The sequence below is a fragment of the Haemaphysalis longicornis genome, unplaced genomic scaffold (assembly GCF_048455015.1).
Source record: "Haemaphysalis longicornis isolate Haplotype H1 unplaced genomic scaffold, Haemaphysalis longicornis Haplotype H1 scaffold_1, whole genome shotgun sequence".
NCBI classification, from domain to species: Eukaryota; Metazoa; Arthropoda; class Arachnida; order Ixodida; family Ixodidae; genus Haemaphysalis; species Haemaphysalis longicornis.
In genome coordinates, this window is record NW_027526203.1 from 280649002 (window position 1) to 280664280 (window position 15279).

A 15279-nucleotide genomic window follows, 5' to 3' on the forward strand; every position below is an offset into this window, starting at 1 on the left:
GTAGAGATGCATACAGGGAACCGCGCTCACAACGCAGACGCCGCTCAGTTCGCTTTACTTCTCCTTTTGATTTTTGTCTTTCTTTTTTTTTTTCCTTTGCGACGCTCGTGCTCCTCCGGCGTCCAAGCCTCGGCGAATGAAGAAGCGAGGGCCATCGCGTGAACGTCCCGGTACCTTATCACGTGACCAACGTTCGGAGCACGTGCAGAACGCCAATGTCGAGGTGCAAGATCGCGCACGGCGACAGACGAGTCCTAGAAGCAGCGCAGCCGAGGCCGAAAAATATCTTGCAAGCTTAATTGAAAAGCGATAGTCCACCGAAACCGTCGACGCTTTGACGGAGCCATCCGCCCCATCTTCGCTCCACGAGACGATGGAGCCATCAGTGCCGACGACGCGTTACGAGGGAGTGCGATACGAGACGCTGCCTCCGCTGTCCACGGGTAAGGAATGTCTCCGTCTTCAAGGGGTCCCGCTCGACGCGCAGCACGACACCATCATGGAGTTCCTGGGACAAGACGCAGACTTTGTCGTCGACCAAGGCGTCCACATTATCTGCACCCCCGAGGGACAGCCATCGGGAGAAGCGATCGTTCAAATGAACTCCGAGGAATCTGCGTTTTGGGCGGTCGTGCATTCCCACAACCGCTACATGATTGGGCGAAAACCGAGCTTCGTACAGGCGTTTCTGTGCAGCGTGGACGAGATGAAGTCCAAGATCGCGAGTTCCCAGTCGGTGCCCTCCCCAGCGAATGGTGCCGTGAAGCCTCAGCCGGAGGAACCGCAGGATGCCACTAAGCCCGAAGACAAGCCTCGCGTGCCGACGCCGGAGCCGGCTGCAGTGTCCACTCCGTCGCCGACGTCCAATCCTCCCGCCATGTCACCCCCGACGGCGTCGCCGGAAACCTGCAGCCCCAGCAAGGTGCCCCTCACCATGTTGCAGGTGACCGACATGCCGGAGTGCACTACGGAAGACGACATCAAGGCGTTCTTCAGCGGCTTCCCGGGGCTCAAGGCAGACGCCGTCTACATGATGCACCTCGCAGATCCCCACCACAAGGGCAGTGCCTTCGTGGCCGTCCCGTGTCACAAGGATGATGTGCTAGCCGTCCTGAAAGGACAACGCCCCGAAATTAAGAGCCGTGTGGTCAGCCTCTGCATTGTAGATACTAACGCCGCGTTGCGCTGGCTCAGAGCCCCCAGCAGAGCTCACCTGTACAGTGTCCCCGCTCCAAACCCGGCTCCAGGGGAATAACTGTCAACTGTATGAATAAAATTAGATTGTGGTGTGGGCTTCTTGGATGTTTTCACTTCTCGCTCTCTGCGGGCTGACAGAGGTATGAGCCAGCCGTTCCTTTTTCTCGGTTAGCTCCCGGTCACCCCAGAAGCGTTTGATTTTCTTACGAGGGCATCTCTGGCTCCCATGTCTGGTTCCCCATTGGGTCCCAAAACTGTCGTGAGGTTCTAAGTTCATTAGGCTTAAGCTTTGGCTACCTAAACTTATAAATTTGGTCTGTCGGTGACTCGATTCCTCCAGAAGCGCGTGAGTATGCTCCCTATCTAGTAGATTGCTGACCCTCTTGGAAATGCAAGGTAAGTGATTGGGGTGTGGAAGAGGATTATAGAGCAGGCTGAGGGAGAATAGAGAGCACAGTATACAAAGTGAGGAGAATAGATGACGGAGAGAGGTAGGGGAGTGCAGAGAGGAGTGAACTGGGAAGACGTGGAAGAGAATGGCGACGTGGAGAGGAGGAGTGCGAGTGGAGTGGGGGACAATGAATGGAGAGAAGGGAAAAGAAAGAGAATGAGTGGTAACGCAGGATTTGAAGGAGCGAGAGGAGACAAGGGGTAAAGGGATGAGGGAGGGTGGAATTGAGAAGGAAAGACAAGATGACAAAACAAAGGGAGGGGGGGGAGGAAGCGGCGTCTACTCTCTAGTGAGAAGATGTGGACGCGAAAACGTGCGTCTGCGGTGTGTTGCCGAGCTTGAGGGCTTGAGCGAGAACGCGAGTTTCGGTGTATCGAGGTGCACACCGCAGCACCCTCCTGCACGTCAAGACCCCACGCCCCATCCCCTTACTTATGCTGAAAATTTAGAAAAAAATTGTGCACCCAAATGCATCCCGGGTCTCAGGAGGCTATAGATGGTGTTCACACAAAAGTTTAGTGGCCGATTTCTTCTCTTGGCAACACTAAAAACCGCCATTACCGTGTCCATTACAGAAAAAAAAAATAAAACAGGCTGTCCCGTTACAAGCAGTTCTCGGCTGTGGCTTCAACAGACATGAATAATAGCCGTGACAGTGCGTGGTGATGCGCTGCTCACCCTTGAGAATTCCCCATCCCCATTGGAGAATGGAGCCGCGGTTGCGAAAAGCGGCACGACGCAGCGCAGTTGCCTGCGAGTACGGAAATGGACACAGGTGCGTCCGCACCTTGCCCACGGCAGAGTCATTCAGTACAAAAGCCAAATAACACTTCAGAAGAAATTGTGAAGTTCACGCGCATGACGATTGAGACACGGCGGTAGCGTAGCGGCATAGCAGTTAATTAGTGCATTGTTAGCTTGGCGACTAGCGACATCATCGGCGAGTGGCCGACCACTCGCCGATAGATGTCGGAGACCGAGAAAGCGGCCTCTTCTTTCAAGCCAGAACGCCCTCTCAAGCTTGGACGTTCCCTGGCCGACACGAAGTGTTCGGGTCGGACCCGAGGTGCCGGCTGTGCGGAGCCCCCAGCGAAACAGTGGACCACATCCTCTACGAATGCCCCAAGATGCCCGTAGACGTCTCGGCAGCCAAGGTCCTAGCCGAAAGCTTGGCTCTGTGCGGGAACTCTACACAGGACCGGGCCAGAGAGGAGCACTGCCGGCACGCTGACGCCGACAAACTCTGCGACACCAGCAGCTAGCCAGCAACGAGCGGCCACAAGCCCCAGAGGCTGCAGTGCCGAACAGACAGTGTCAGTGTCTTCGCTGAACATCGGAACAAAAAAGCCACACGCCTACGAAGGTCAGCTGACACAATTGACGCCGCCGCCGACTCAACATGGCTCGGAGCGGATTGGGAACGGAGAACACTGACCGCGCAAAAAGAAGACCGCTCATGAGTGCGGCGAACAAACTGTACACTAGTGAGTTTTAGCTGACAGTTTTCGACGGTCCGCTCCGGTATCGGCGGCCCGCTCAGCGCAACCGGAGCCAGTGCCATTCGCGGACAAGCGTTCCACGCATGCGCAATGGCCCTCCCGCTTAATTGCTATCGGAGCGCAGCGGACCGTGAAAAACGGCCAGCTAAAACTCGCTACTGATACTTTTTCCTGTGGCGCTACCTATAGCGCCTGCCCCGCATCAAAGGGGACTAGGAACTTTTACTTTATTTATAATGGCCGAAGCGGCAGCATCTGTGGCTGATACCAAAACACGGCAGCTGAATCAGCTGCCCGCACCTGGTAATCACCTCACTCGTGTCTTGCGACAGGTAGACAGGTATGGCGCTGCGTGAAACAGCTTTTGAGCTCGCTGGGACGGCCTCATGCCTGCGCCGCCATGCCCGAGCCCGCGCGTCCCCGTTACCACCGTTACCGAGGTGTCGCATTCATGTAAACGCGGCTTATGAAACCGATCGCGAAGCACAAAAGCATTGACGGACTCTGATACAGCTTTGCTGTCAAAGTATTAAAATAAACAGAACTAAGAATAACAAAAACTGAAGCCCGCCAAATAAAAATACCTTGTAAATTAAGATGTATGTCGTAGGGTAGAGCGTAGGGCCACCACAATTGTGTAGGGCGATGTAGGGCTTTTTCAGGCGCGGTGTGGGGCTGGGGCTTGGCGGTCGAAAGTGGTTGCCAACACTGCGGCGAGGGAGGGATTGGAGGTAGAGGGATGGCGGCATTCAGACTTACAAACCACGGAGAGTGGAGAAGTGTGGGAGGGACGGCTGGGTGGGAAGGAGAGGGGAGAGAGGCGGTGAAGAGAATTCAGTTCAACAGAAATCTGCTAACAGGAATTCTGTGAAAGATGTGACAGAAATCTGTCAAATCTGTTTCATCGCCGAAATTCCCCGCTCGAAAAGGCTGCTCACCGAGGCCAAGTTCGAGGAGCGCAAATGTACGCGTGGTGAGGCTGCTAGGCTGCTGTCGGACGTGTGAGGTTCGCGCTGCCAGAACGAAAAGCCGTCCAAACGCCCCAGTGAGCGGCCCGAACAGTCATGTGCCTTTATACGAATGCCTGCTGCTATTTTAGATGCGACGCTGAGAGGAGCATCTCTTGCCGGCGGCCCTGTCCTGCGTGCGTCGGCGTCCGCGTCCGCACAGCTGCGTCTCTCCTCCGCACACCCCCTCTCCTCTCTCCGATAGCGAACGCTCTCGCCCAACATCTGCAGGCGCGTGGCGCAGCTAGCGCACTCTCACTCCGCCGGTGGGCGGCGCTGCGCGCTGTGCGCATGGACAGTACTCTCTCTCTCCGCGGTCTCCTCTCCTTCGGGTGCGCTGCGCATAGAAGCGGAGTGCCGCGCTCCGGCCGGTCTCTCAGTCGACGGTCGCCCGCGCTTGCACTTGCTCTCTCGCAGTACCGACGATTGCTTGATGCGACGGTTCCTTTAATAAAGCCTCCGTCTAAACGACAACAACAACGTCTCTCATTATGCTCAAAATTACGCCCGCATCCCCTCGCGTGGAATCCAACGATGTGATTGAAACGCAATTCACGTTCACTACGCGTTTCACGCAATTCGACTAATCGACCCAACGGAAACACCCAACGGAATCCCCTTCAGCGTCGCATCACACCAGGGTTCCCGCGAGGGGAGGTGGGCGTAATTTTTTTGAGAAGAATTCTTGCGCATTAGAAGACATGCAATTTTCAGAATTTCTGCACCTTTTCTAACGTGGTTTTCCAATGCTAGCTGTTAGCCCTTGCGGGCTGTTACTGGGTTCATACGAGTACTGAGGTACTTCACGGATGATGTACCTATCGCCACTGTCGATGACGTTCGGTGGCTGAGTCGGAAATGCGAGCACAATTAACGTGTAGAGGAACGTGGGGCCCTCCGCACTGTTGGTTATGCACGTGGTTCTGCCTTATAACTGCACTTGTTTCCATTTGCGTTACTCGCAAAGGAAAGATTTCTCTATGAACATCTTTGCAGCATTTTTACAGAGAACCATTCTATGTCCCACTGATGGCGTATGTCGCACCGAAAACGCACTCCAGGAGAGCCAACTTTCTCTGACAGTGACAATCATCTCGGGAGAACGATAAGAAATAAACCCTTCCCATAGTCGGAATTTAACACGGGTCCCTCATGTTACGAAGCCAACGACTGTTTACACCACTCCAACACGGTTGAAGCAGTTTGGATTTGGAGAGGGGTGCACTGATGTGCAAAATTACACAGAAAAATCATTCACCGCCTCGTGTAACGACACTGGTTGAACACGAAGCTTTCTTTGTGCAAAATCAAATGGGGAAGGGTCAAAGCCTAAACCGTGTGCGGGTGAGAATCCGAACTCAAACGACAACCAAGGAATCCCTCACAATAAAGCCTCGCATTCAACCGTCGATGTTAGACGAAGGGGTGCGTGCATGGTTTTATAAAAACTCCCTGACTGTGCATGGATTAGCTTTCGTTACTGCATGGTAACATGATGGGAAGTGATTTTTATTGCCCACGGCAACGGGGTCAAGACAGAAACCACCGAAGAATCAAGACAGCTTTACAGTAAATTATTTGCAAAGTTAGTTAATGAACAAGGTAATTAAATAAATTACCACATTTAGTTCAGGACAGAGAAAACAAGTGCAGAATGTTACCTTTTCTTTGGTTGCAGCTAAAAAACAGTATTCGGCAAATTTTCAAGTAAAAAAAAAACACCGATTTTTCTCATTTTCCCAGCATTTCCCATTTCCTGTGATTTGTGTTTGCCGCATGCACTAGCTCTTTTCCAGCTTGCGTGCAGTGTACCATATTCGAAAGCAGGGCATCCGAAATGTTTAACGTTTGTAGTTAATCCTAATCCATAACGCTCAGACAAACTATACCAGTAGATTAGACTGATCTTGGAGTTTATTTACTTCCTATTCAAAATTACTCTGCTGCATTTTTTTAATGTTATGCTTACCTATATGTGCCTATTCTAAGTACAGCTTGCCTTCAGTTTTTTTCGCCTATTCCTACTGTCAGTGGTTTCCTATATTTGGCGGAACAACCAGAAATGATAGCAGAGAAATACAAGCTTCTTCCTGCCACAGTATCTGTGACGGTAGCATTGTCATCAGCCAGCTCATTTTCTCATATGTCACAATGGCTGCAAGCCCGATTAAATTACCAGGCTGGAAGAAGAGACTGCAACATATGTGGTAACCCTGGCTTTTGAAATCTATCAAAATGGCTGAGCTCTGGCCGTGTTGCTGTTCCTGCTGTTCTTGTACCCACTATACCGTAATAGTACGGCAACTTCGCACACATCCTTTTACACATTATGCACAAAAGGCAGTCTTCAAGGCGTCTATTTAAAATTCATACATCAATGTCTGACCTGTAAAGGTCAGAACTACCAGAATTATTGCAGTGGGAAGTCTCAACTCATCACTTGTTGAATGCTAGGCCCAATTAAATCCGGCTGTCTCTGCCTTTTGTGTTTACCCGCACGTGAAAATGCACGCCAAGATTGTTGGTGCACTTGCACAAAGACATTTCAACTACCACATGAAAAGAAGTGCAGCTTTCTACAACGAAAGCTGCTGCTGCTACTGCCCACAGCCAGTAGCGAAGAACTCCCATGGGGTGTCCTGGTGTAGACAGAGGGGTCACGAGGCCGGTTGTGTTATATAAACATTTTATTGTATAAATATGGATATCTACACTAGAAATATGACAAACAGAAGAACATGAAATGGTATGGACAAGAACTCCATCAATGAACGCTGCTGCTACCACCCCAAAGGGCACTCGAGCAATGGAAAGAGAACGACAATGAAAAGAGGCCATCCCTTCGCACACGAGGAGGAGGATGAAAGAAGGGGAAAGAAAAGATAAACTGCATGCACAGAAGAAACGCGTCTTAGATGCGCTCCCCACCTCTTTGCTGGCATGAAACAATGAAAAGGACGTTTCGTTGCAATGTTCCCCGCCGTCACCAGATCTAAAACTGTGCTTTATGCATATAGGAACTGTTTGATATGACGTACGTTGCACAACTCTGCCTGCACAAAAGGACTGACAATAGTTTTTTTTTTTATGTTCATAAGAGAACACAAACCCCATGCTCCCTAGAGAAAAGAAAGAACCAGCACTTCACTCCATTTGCACTTTCTTGAAGCCAAAATAACAAAAGCAGACAAGAAAGCACTTCAGGGCAGTTGTCAAGCAGATGGAGACAATGCCGGAATGAAGTCGTTTGATCGACTAGCGGCTGGTGCTGGTGCAAAGGCCACACCATTAGGCCCAGGGCCAACGGGTGAACGACACCAATTGGTGTCGCAACTGGGCATTGGCTGAATGTAAGGACGTTTCTACGGTAGGTACCTCCAAGGTACATTTTTTTCCCTTTCTCATTTTCTGCGCTCACAAAACAGACTGTGAAGCTTTACGTGCCCCTGAGCGTGCAGTGGAAGGAGCTGTGGCATAATTAGGATCCGTTTGAAACAAAATTAATGCGATAAACTTTGATGAAGAATAACGTGCTTGAGTTAGAGATAACGTGTCTTCTTGACCAACGCATTTGGACGTGTAGTAACAACGTGCCTACATTGTGTAAAATTTCCTTGTGCCCAGCAACGCCCCTAATCGCTATGGTTGCCATGAACTCCTGCTCCTTTTGGAGTGGCCTTACAGTCAGTCAGCCAGCTGACACGACAGCTTTTTAACCATGTTCATTGACTAAGCAACGTATTTGGAAGAAGCAAACTTGTCCATACAAAAAAGATAAAACACAGAAACTGAAAAAATGACATTTTTTTTTCTTTTTCTGCTATTCATGAGGAAAGACCTGTACAAGAGCTGTGAAGCAGACGACATGTACGCAAGTGCCTAAGGACATAACAGGGGCATGTTTAAATACACGTTATTCTTCACAGTGCAAGGAGGCATTGCGGGGCTGGTGGGAGCACTTCTGTACGCGAATGTCTAGCAGCATCCCAGACGGGGACTTCAATCTTGACGTTGCATTGCAAGCACTTTACAATATGTACATGTTCCAAAAAAGAAATACGAGGTGAAAAGAGTGTCTGTATGCACATGTGCTTTGTGAGGGAAGACGAAAAGAACGCTGCGAAAGCCGGCCACTGTGTTGCAAAGCCACATTGATAGCCCTTGAGATGCTTTAAAAAAAAATGGATTGGGAGGCTATGCGCTAGCTCCGGCTGCTCATACCTACTGTGCTGTGGAGATGTGCATCTTTTTGACAATCCTTGTGCAAAACGCTCTGGGCTGTTTTGTTCCTTAGTTGTCATAAGCCCAGCCTGCCACGCTCATTTTCCACCCTTTCATGTGCTGTTTGCTTCATCCAAGTACACAAACTCCTGTACTGCTCAGAGCAACACCTTTCCTTGCATAATTATAAATGACGAACAGCCTGTGGGTCACTGCATGAAATGACAAGTATGTGGCCAGCACTTTCGAACCCAGCATGATAAAGACGCTTGTGAAAAGCAAAACAATCAAGCACAAGCACTACACGTCACACAAAAGCTTGTACCAACTCTGAACAAAGTATACGAGCCAATGAGAACACATGTGATGCTTTTACCGGGGTTTTGTTTTTGTTTTTCTTTCTGGCTTATAAAAAATAAAGATTTATTACAGCGGAGAATTTTGCATTATGGTGCTCTTCTGCAGAAAATGCAGACGACGCTACGAGCTCACAACGATTTTTAATTAAACGTCAGTGCTGGGCCACCCTGAAGAGCAGCAGACAAACAGCAGCAGCCTTAGTGACCAAGTGAGCTAGACTTCATAGAGCAGTGGCAGTCATCACATGCAGGCGACGACTTTCGTAGCGCAGTTTTTCTACAATGCAATCTAGAAATTTCTCACTAGGCTAGAGAAAAGAGAGGTCACTGCATCCCTGCAGCCTACGCTGTTTCGGAGCACAACACAGGACACTGCACCGTCCAGGCTGGAAAACATTTCTTTTGCGCTGGACTCGTATACAGGGACAGCACAACTACCGCAAGACAAGAGAGAACAACACTGTGTGTTTTGCATGCTGTGCGCATTCTGAGGTATAACGGGTTTGGGGAGCGCTTCCCCTGGCAGCAATGAGAAAGACAGGTTCAACAAGATGCTACACCTATGTAGAAATGGACAAAGCCTTTTAGATCTCTGCGGAGGGGCGGGTGACAAACAATGCTGTGAAGCACAAGTTCCTGGGTAACTCAAGCAGGGCCATCATGCGATTGACACACACCACTCTCCCCGTTTTCATACCTGCTCGGGGCAGGAGGTCAGAGTGATTGTCAGTACTGCACGGCAGCAAGACATCCGGAACTATGAACAAAGGCCGTCAAATCGAACACTCTTGCATAACCGAACGTGGCTTCAGCTTCAGACAGGATGTGATATGCACAACGGCCCAAATCTGAAGGGCTGGTTTTTTAACTTCAAAAAGAACAGCCGTATCTTTCTGGTGCACAACTGCCTCTTAGAAGGTGGAAGTTCATAATGCCCTGCAAAACTTGCGCAAGAATCCAGGGCCACAGAGTGTCAGTAGCTGTTTCGTTTTGCAAAATTTCAGTTCGTGCATGCTCCTTTTAAAGTGCTTTTCAATTAGCGTTAACGGTGACATTTTCCGGACTCCTACGAAAATGGGGCAAAAAAAAAATATTTTCATGCTCCTCGGAACTTGGAACAATGAACACACAAGCTATAGCAGTCACTGGTGTTCTGCATATAGTACTGATAGGCAGCATTATGTACAAAGACCGAAAATGTTCACAAAATTAATGGCCCAGGCCACCTTGGCTAGCTTGGCTATGTGGTTCTTTCTCAAAAATCACACACATGTACGAAGCAAGCGTAGGGTTCCGAACTACAAGTATAACCCCAATTTATGTGGCCACTTCCCATGTCAGGTAGCCGTTTATAGCCTATAGTATTTTAAGAGCCCCATTCGTTACTTTATTAGCTCTCTGCTACTCTGTAAAGCACGCAAGCTGTAAGTTTTTGGCAAAAACCTCACTACAAGGCCGTGATTTGTCATTTAGTCAAACGCAATGCCGTAATGCGCAAAGGAACTCTGTAGTGCTCTCACAGATGAAACTAACGCATGTGCGAAAAGCTGGGAAATGGCGTCAATGAAATTTAAAGGCGCAAGTGATCTGTTCAAACATCTTTACTCGTGTCTAGGTAATTTCTTGTGCCATGAAAATAAGACAGACACTTTGCCCAAAAAGAATCAGGTACTTGGACAAATTAAGTACTTGAAAAAAAAAAAATTAAAAACGAAAAAGTTTCAGATATCACAAACAAGGTCAACCATGTATATATAGCAACAGATGAAAGTATCCTGCATGTACAAAATGATGTGTGGCAGCCATGGCAAAAAGAAATTATCCCAACAGCCGTTTCAATAGCAAGCACTGGCGTGCGCGACACATAATGCACACGGCAACCTGGACTCTCACCATCAGACAACAGGCATGAAGGGATTGACACAAGCTTGAAACTGCAATAAATACCAGCCCAGCAACCGCACAACATTCAGTACCTGAAACAGCAGTAGCAATTCAGCATATATCACCCACTTAGTGCTCCACACGCAACTGATCACTATAGCAAAACAGATTGTAATACCAGCAAACGATTTCACGTACCAAAAATGATCAACTCAGAAACAATTTAAAAATATCCTTCAAACAACTTTCGGCTCATATTAAACTAGTGCCACTTCTTCCAATTATTTTTCCTGAGCGCTCAGCTAAAAATACTGAGCCAAGTCCCACCACCTCATCGCATTACACATTCTCACATGTTGCTCACAATTCTGTTTCATTTAGCTCCCTAAAGATTTTTGTGTAAAACTAATTTAAAGAAAAAAAAAACAGCAGGCAAACTCAAAGTACCGAGCACATACTCACCCTTTACAGAGCTACCCCCTCCCCCAGCAACAGCCAACAAAGCAAAAATACGGTAGACCAGTCATTACCGCTGCCAGATGCCCAACTCGAAGTAGGCCTGCCCCAACCAACGTGAAGAGGAAAAGTGTGCGTCGGCCAGTGCTGCAGATACACTGACATGTAGAATGTGCTGGCGGTAACACAACGTGGAGACGATTTTCCCCCACGAAAAAACAAGGAGGCTGCGGCCACGCAAGCACACACTTAAAATAAATAGTATATATATATATATATATTTATAATATATATAATATGTATATGTATATATACTTGGGGACTTCACAAACGTAAGAACAGCTTTGCAAAGGGCACACAAAAAGAAAGATGACAAAAAAAAAAAAAGCCGGAAAGAAAAACACGTGCTATACAACATTCATGGACAAAACTCACACATGCATACACAACATACCAGGATTTGCAAGGAATTTAAAGCATGGGACACGAAATGAATGTGCCATTAAAATTCTATGTACACAAGGTCGCACTGTGTGTCTCGACCGTTCGTTTCTTTTTCTTTTTGCCGTCTGCTGGAGCACAAGTGAGAAGCTGTGCGTTGCCTTCTTTTCCGCTGAGACCGTAGGTTGGTTGCATACTGGGTGGCGAGGCACCGTCGGCCAGTGTCCCCGCTCTCCCCCCGGCTAATGCCCCCGGCCACCAGTCGAGACGGGCTTCTGTACATCATGAGGTAATGGTGGCAAAAGGGACCCACGTCCTGGCTGCGCCAACTGCTCCTGGTCGCTGAGATTTCTCACCCATGCCGTGACGGGCCTTGGCTTTGAAGGAGGTGCGCCTTGCCCTGTGCCACGAGCATCGTAGCGCACAAGTCGCAGTATCCCGACGCCTTCGCAGGCGCTGCCGTGACAGTGGGACGACGAAACGCAGGAGTCGCGCATCACATTGCCAGTACCCGGCTGCAGACGTCCCAACACTGTTTCTCCCTTCCTTTTCTTTCTTTGCGGTCTTTGCAACGGACTGCTTGGGAATATCCTCCAAGTGTAGTCGCTTCTTGTATTCAACGAACCATTTCCTGCCCAGCGAAAGTTTTCTTCTCAACACGGGAATCTTGGGAAAAAAAAAAAAGGACTATATAAAATAATAAACGAGCTTTCTTTTGTTGTTTTCAGGTCCACAAAAAAAAAAAAAAAAAAGGGTAGCTTTCAAATCATCACCATGAATTATCAGCTTCCAAGCTTATTTTCGTTGATTTCTGAAGTTGAGGAATCGCTAGCTGAACACCCATGCAATCACAAGTGCCGCTGTGTTGAGTCCTCCCATCCGTGGAGTTTCTCTCTTTGGTGTTCAGACGCACATGCAAGTCTTGAAACGTGCGACACTGTACAGCCGCACAGTCGCAGCTGCATCGGCGTATGCTGCATCACAATATGGGGCACACCACTGTGCCAGACGCGCGTCACCAAGAACCGTTTCTGCAGCACGAGCAGCACGCACGCAAGGCCATTGTTCGGGCACACAAGCAAGTCCTGCTCATCACGAGAGTCACGGTTCAAATAGGGCCAGGAGATCGTCGTTGGCTGGTGTGCTCCCGGCCGTGGCTGAACTCGAAGCTGGGCCAGCGTGGGCCCCTCCCGCACTACTGGCCCCACCTCCTAGGTCAGGCGGGTCGAGGTATGACAGCAGCTCCATGGCGTCCACACAGCTCTCGGGAAGTAACTGCCCAAGCAAGGAAAGCAGCAGGAAAATAAAGATCAGATTTCCGAAACATCCACGTCCGACAACAGCACAACACATTTTTTGTTGCCTTTGCGCTTTTGCTGGCCAAGCAGATAGTTTTTCAAGCAACAGAAATACACAGCTCTAACACTGGCACTCTGTAAATGATTGACAAGGAAGAATAAAATGATCCTACAAAACTCTTTAAAGGAGCACTGACACCAATTTTCAGCATTAATATTATTGCACAGTTCACTTCCTTCACTCAACAGAATACCCTGGCTGAAATATGAGCAACCTGCAACACGAAGAACATAGTTCAATGGGATCTCATTTATCGCGCCGACGGAGCAGCGTGCGGAGCGGCACTCAGCAAATGGACATCAGCGTGACATCACTCCGTGAAGCCAAAAGTGACGCGACAGCGCTCGCCAAAAACTCGTGATGTCACTTCACGCCCATGGCCCCACGAGCGGCGAGCGGCACAACACCCTCTCAAACGGGCGCCGGTGACGTCCGCACTAAGCGGTCAGGTCAGGCCGGGATTCTGTCATATGCGCCGTTCGGGATGAAAGCGCAGGAATTTGAAACAAACGATTTTGAGGCCGTTCAATGTAATTAACTATCGTGCACTTAAGTATTTGAAGTGCTGTTTCAGGTTTGCCAGACCATTAAGCATCGATAAAAGCAATAAAATGGTAACATAAAATTTTCGTGTCAGTGCTCCTTTAAGCTTTAACATAGTACTAAGTGGTCTTTAATATAAACTGAGAAATAAAACAACAAATCGTGTAAATGTGATGATGATGACGATGATGAAGTTGTGTTTTTATGGCACTACGGTAAAAAAATTGTGTGATGTTTTTAAGCTCGACATCCGTCTTTTGCTCGCTTTTGAATCAGCGTTACTCGATCGCCTTGTGGTGTGATGTTTATTTGCAAACTCCTAGGGCGTCTGGCGAAGCTGGGAATGGTCGTACGGTTGCTATCTTTTCATACGCAGTACCCTCGCGAAGCAAATGATGTGCGCCGCAACCGCCTAAGACAAACGCAAGTTTACCTTTCAGTTATAATGCGCTAGACACGAGTAACAGCGAATTTTGCCTTTTTTTTTTCTGGTTTCATCTACCAAATTTACACGATTGTAAGTAGGTAGACAATCGTGTAATCAAGAAGCATTTTGTTCGTCTCTAATAAATAAAATGAGTATTAACGAATCCCTTGAACCAATGCACGGTGCTGACGTAGGCACAATCATATCACGTTCGAATCAGTACATTTCCAAACGCGCTGGTGGGAAGTTAGCCGTTCGCTCTAGGTACGGTGGACAAAGTACACAGATCGGGAACGCCAACTTTCGAAGTCGGCATCAGCTTTATTGACGCTAGAATGTATGCAATGGTAAACGCTACGCCTCGACCGTAACCAGAGAAACCCCAGTGTTACGCCTTCCCCAGCTCGTAGCACCCCTGATTTCTCATTTCTCTTGCCATTACAAGCGGCACAAAGTTCAATTGATTCTAAGTCGACCCCCCAACACTGGATTGTCAAAATTGAAAAAATGGGTCGACCTACAATCGTGTAAATACGGTAAGCATGCTTGTAAACTGGTGCAGCTATGGTGTAAATGGCAGCCAGAGAGCAACACTGACACTTCAGCTCTCACTGTCACTCATAATATCCATTCTGAGTCAGGCCTCTGCAAGGCAAACTCGTAGAAGAAATTGGTAGGGGGCGCAGGCAGAAACTGTGTCATTTGAGCAAGTAAAGTTTAGCGACAGAAAGAGATCGGGATCCTTGATAGCCTTGCGAGAGCCATTCTTTCCCCCTAGCGCAAAGGTGATGGTGCCCTTGTAACCTCCCAGAAGGGATCACGGCTGGCACTCACGTTGAGGCCCTCCTGGCCCTGTCCCTCGCCGTCGATGACTGCCGCCGGGTCAAAGCTCAGCTCACTGAGGTCGGGTGCCAGGCTGTCGGGGCCCCCACTGCCCTCAAGGCTCTGAGGGGGCACGCTGGGTGGGCCCCCCGGGGTGTGTGGGGTGTGCGGGGTGTGGGGCGTGTGGGGCCCGTTGCTGCCCACCGAGAGGGGTGTCTGCTGCGCCACGGCCGTCGGCTGGCTGGACGTTGGAGTATTGCCCGCTGTGCTCGGCGTGCCTGGGGCGTTGCTGCCGGCGTTCTGAGATCCTCCTGGGTGACGACTGGATGCTGCCCCCTGAGGCGCTGGCGCATCCTGCTGGTGGTGGTTGGACATAGGCATCATTTGCTGGAAGAGGACGGTCAGGGCACGGGGTTAGTATTTCCAATGATGTTGCTTGCTTGCGCCTCTATCTATATAATGCGAACCAAGCCCTCCAGTAGAAGGATGTAGCTTGATTGATTGATTGATTCTGGGGTTTAACGCGCCGACGCAACGCAGGCGATGAGGCGCGCCGTAGTGGAGGGCTCCGGATTAATTTTGACCACCTGGGGATCTTTATCGTGCGCCGAAA

The 15279-nt window shown here is 49.2% G+C and overlaps 1 protein-coding gene across 7 annotated transcripts in view; it reads right to left on the reverse strand.

Moving 5' to 3' along the window:
* Nucleotides 1-6823: 6823 nt before the first annotated feature.
* Nucleotides 6824-15279, reverse strand: part of Tna (Zinc finger MIZ domain-containing protein tonalli) — a 333903-nt gene continuing 325447 nt past the window's right edge. For all 7 annotated transcript variants that reach the window (XM_077678781.1, XM_077678789.1, XM_077678758.1 and 4 more), the window contains 2 exons: nucleotides 14679-15053; nucleotides 6824-12790 (listed from right to left, as the gene is read on the reverse strand). In XM_077678781.1, the coding sequence (XP_077534907.1) occupies nucleotides 12617-12790; nucleotides 14679-15053 (549 nt within the window). In that variant the 3' untranslated portion in view covers nucleotides 6824-12616. The remainder of the gene's footprint in view (nucleotides 12791-14678; nucleotides 15054-15279) is intronic.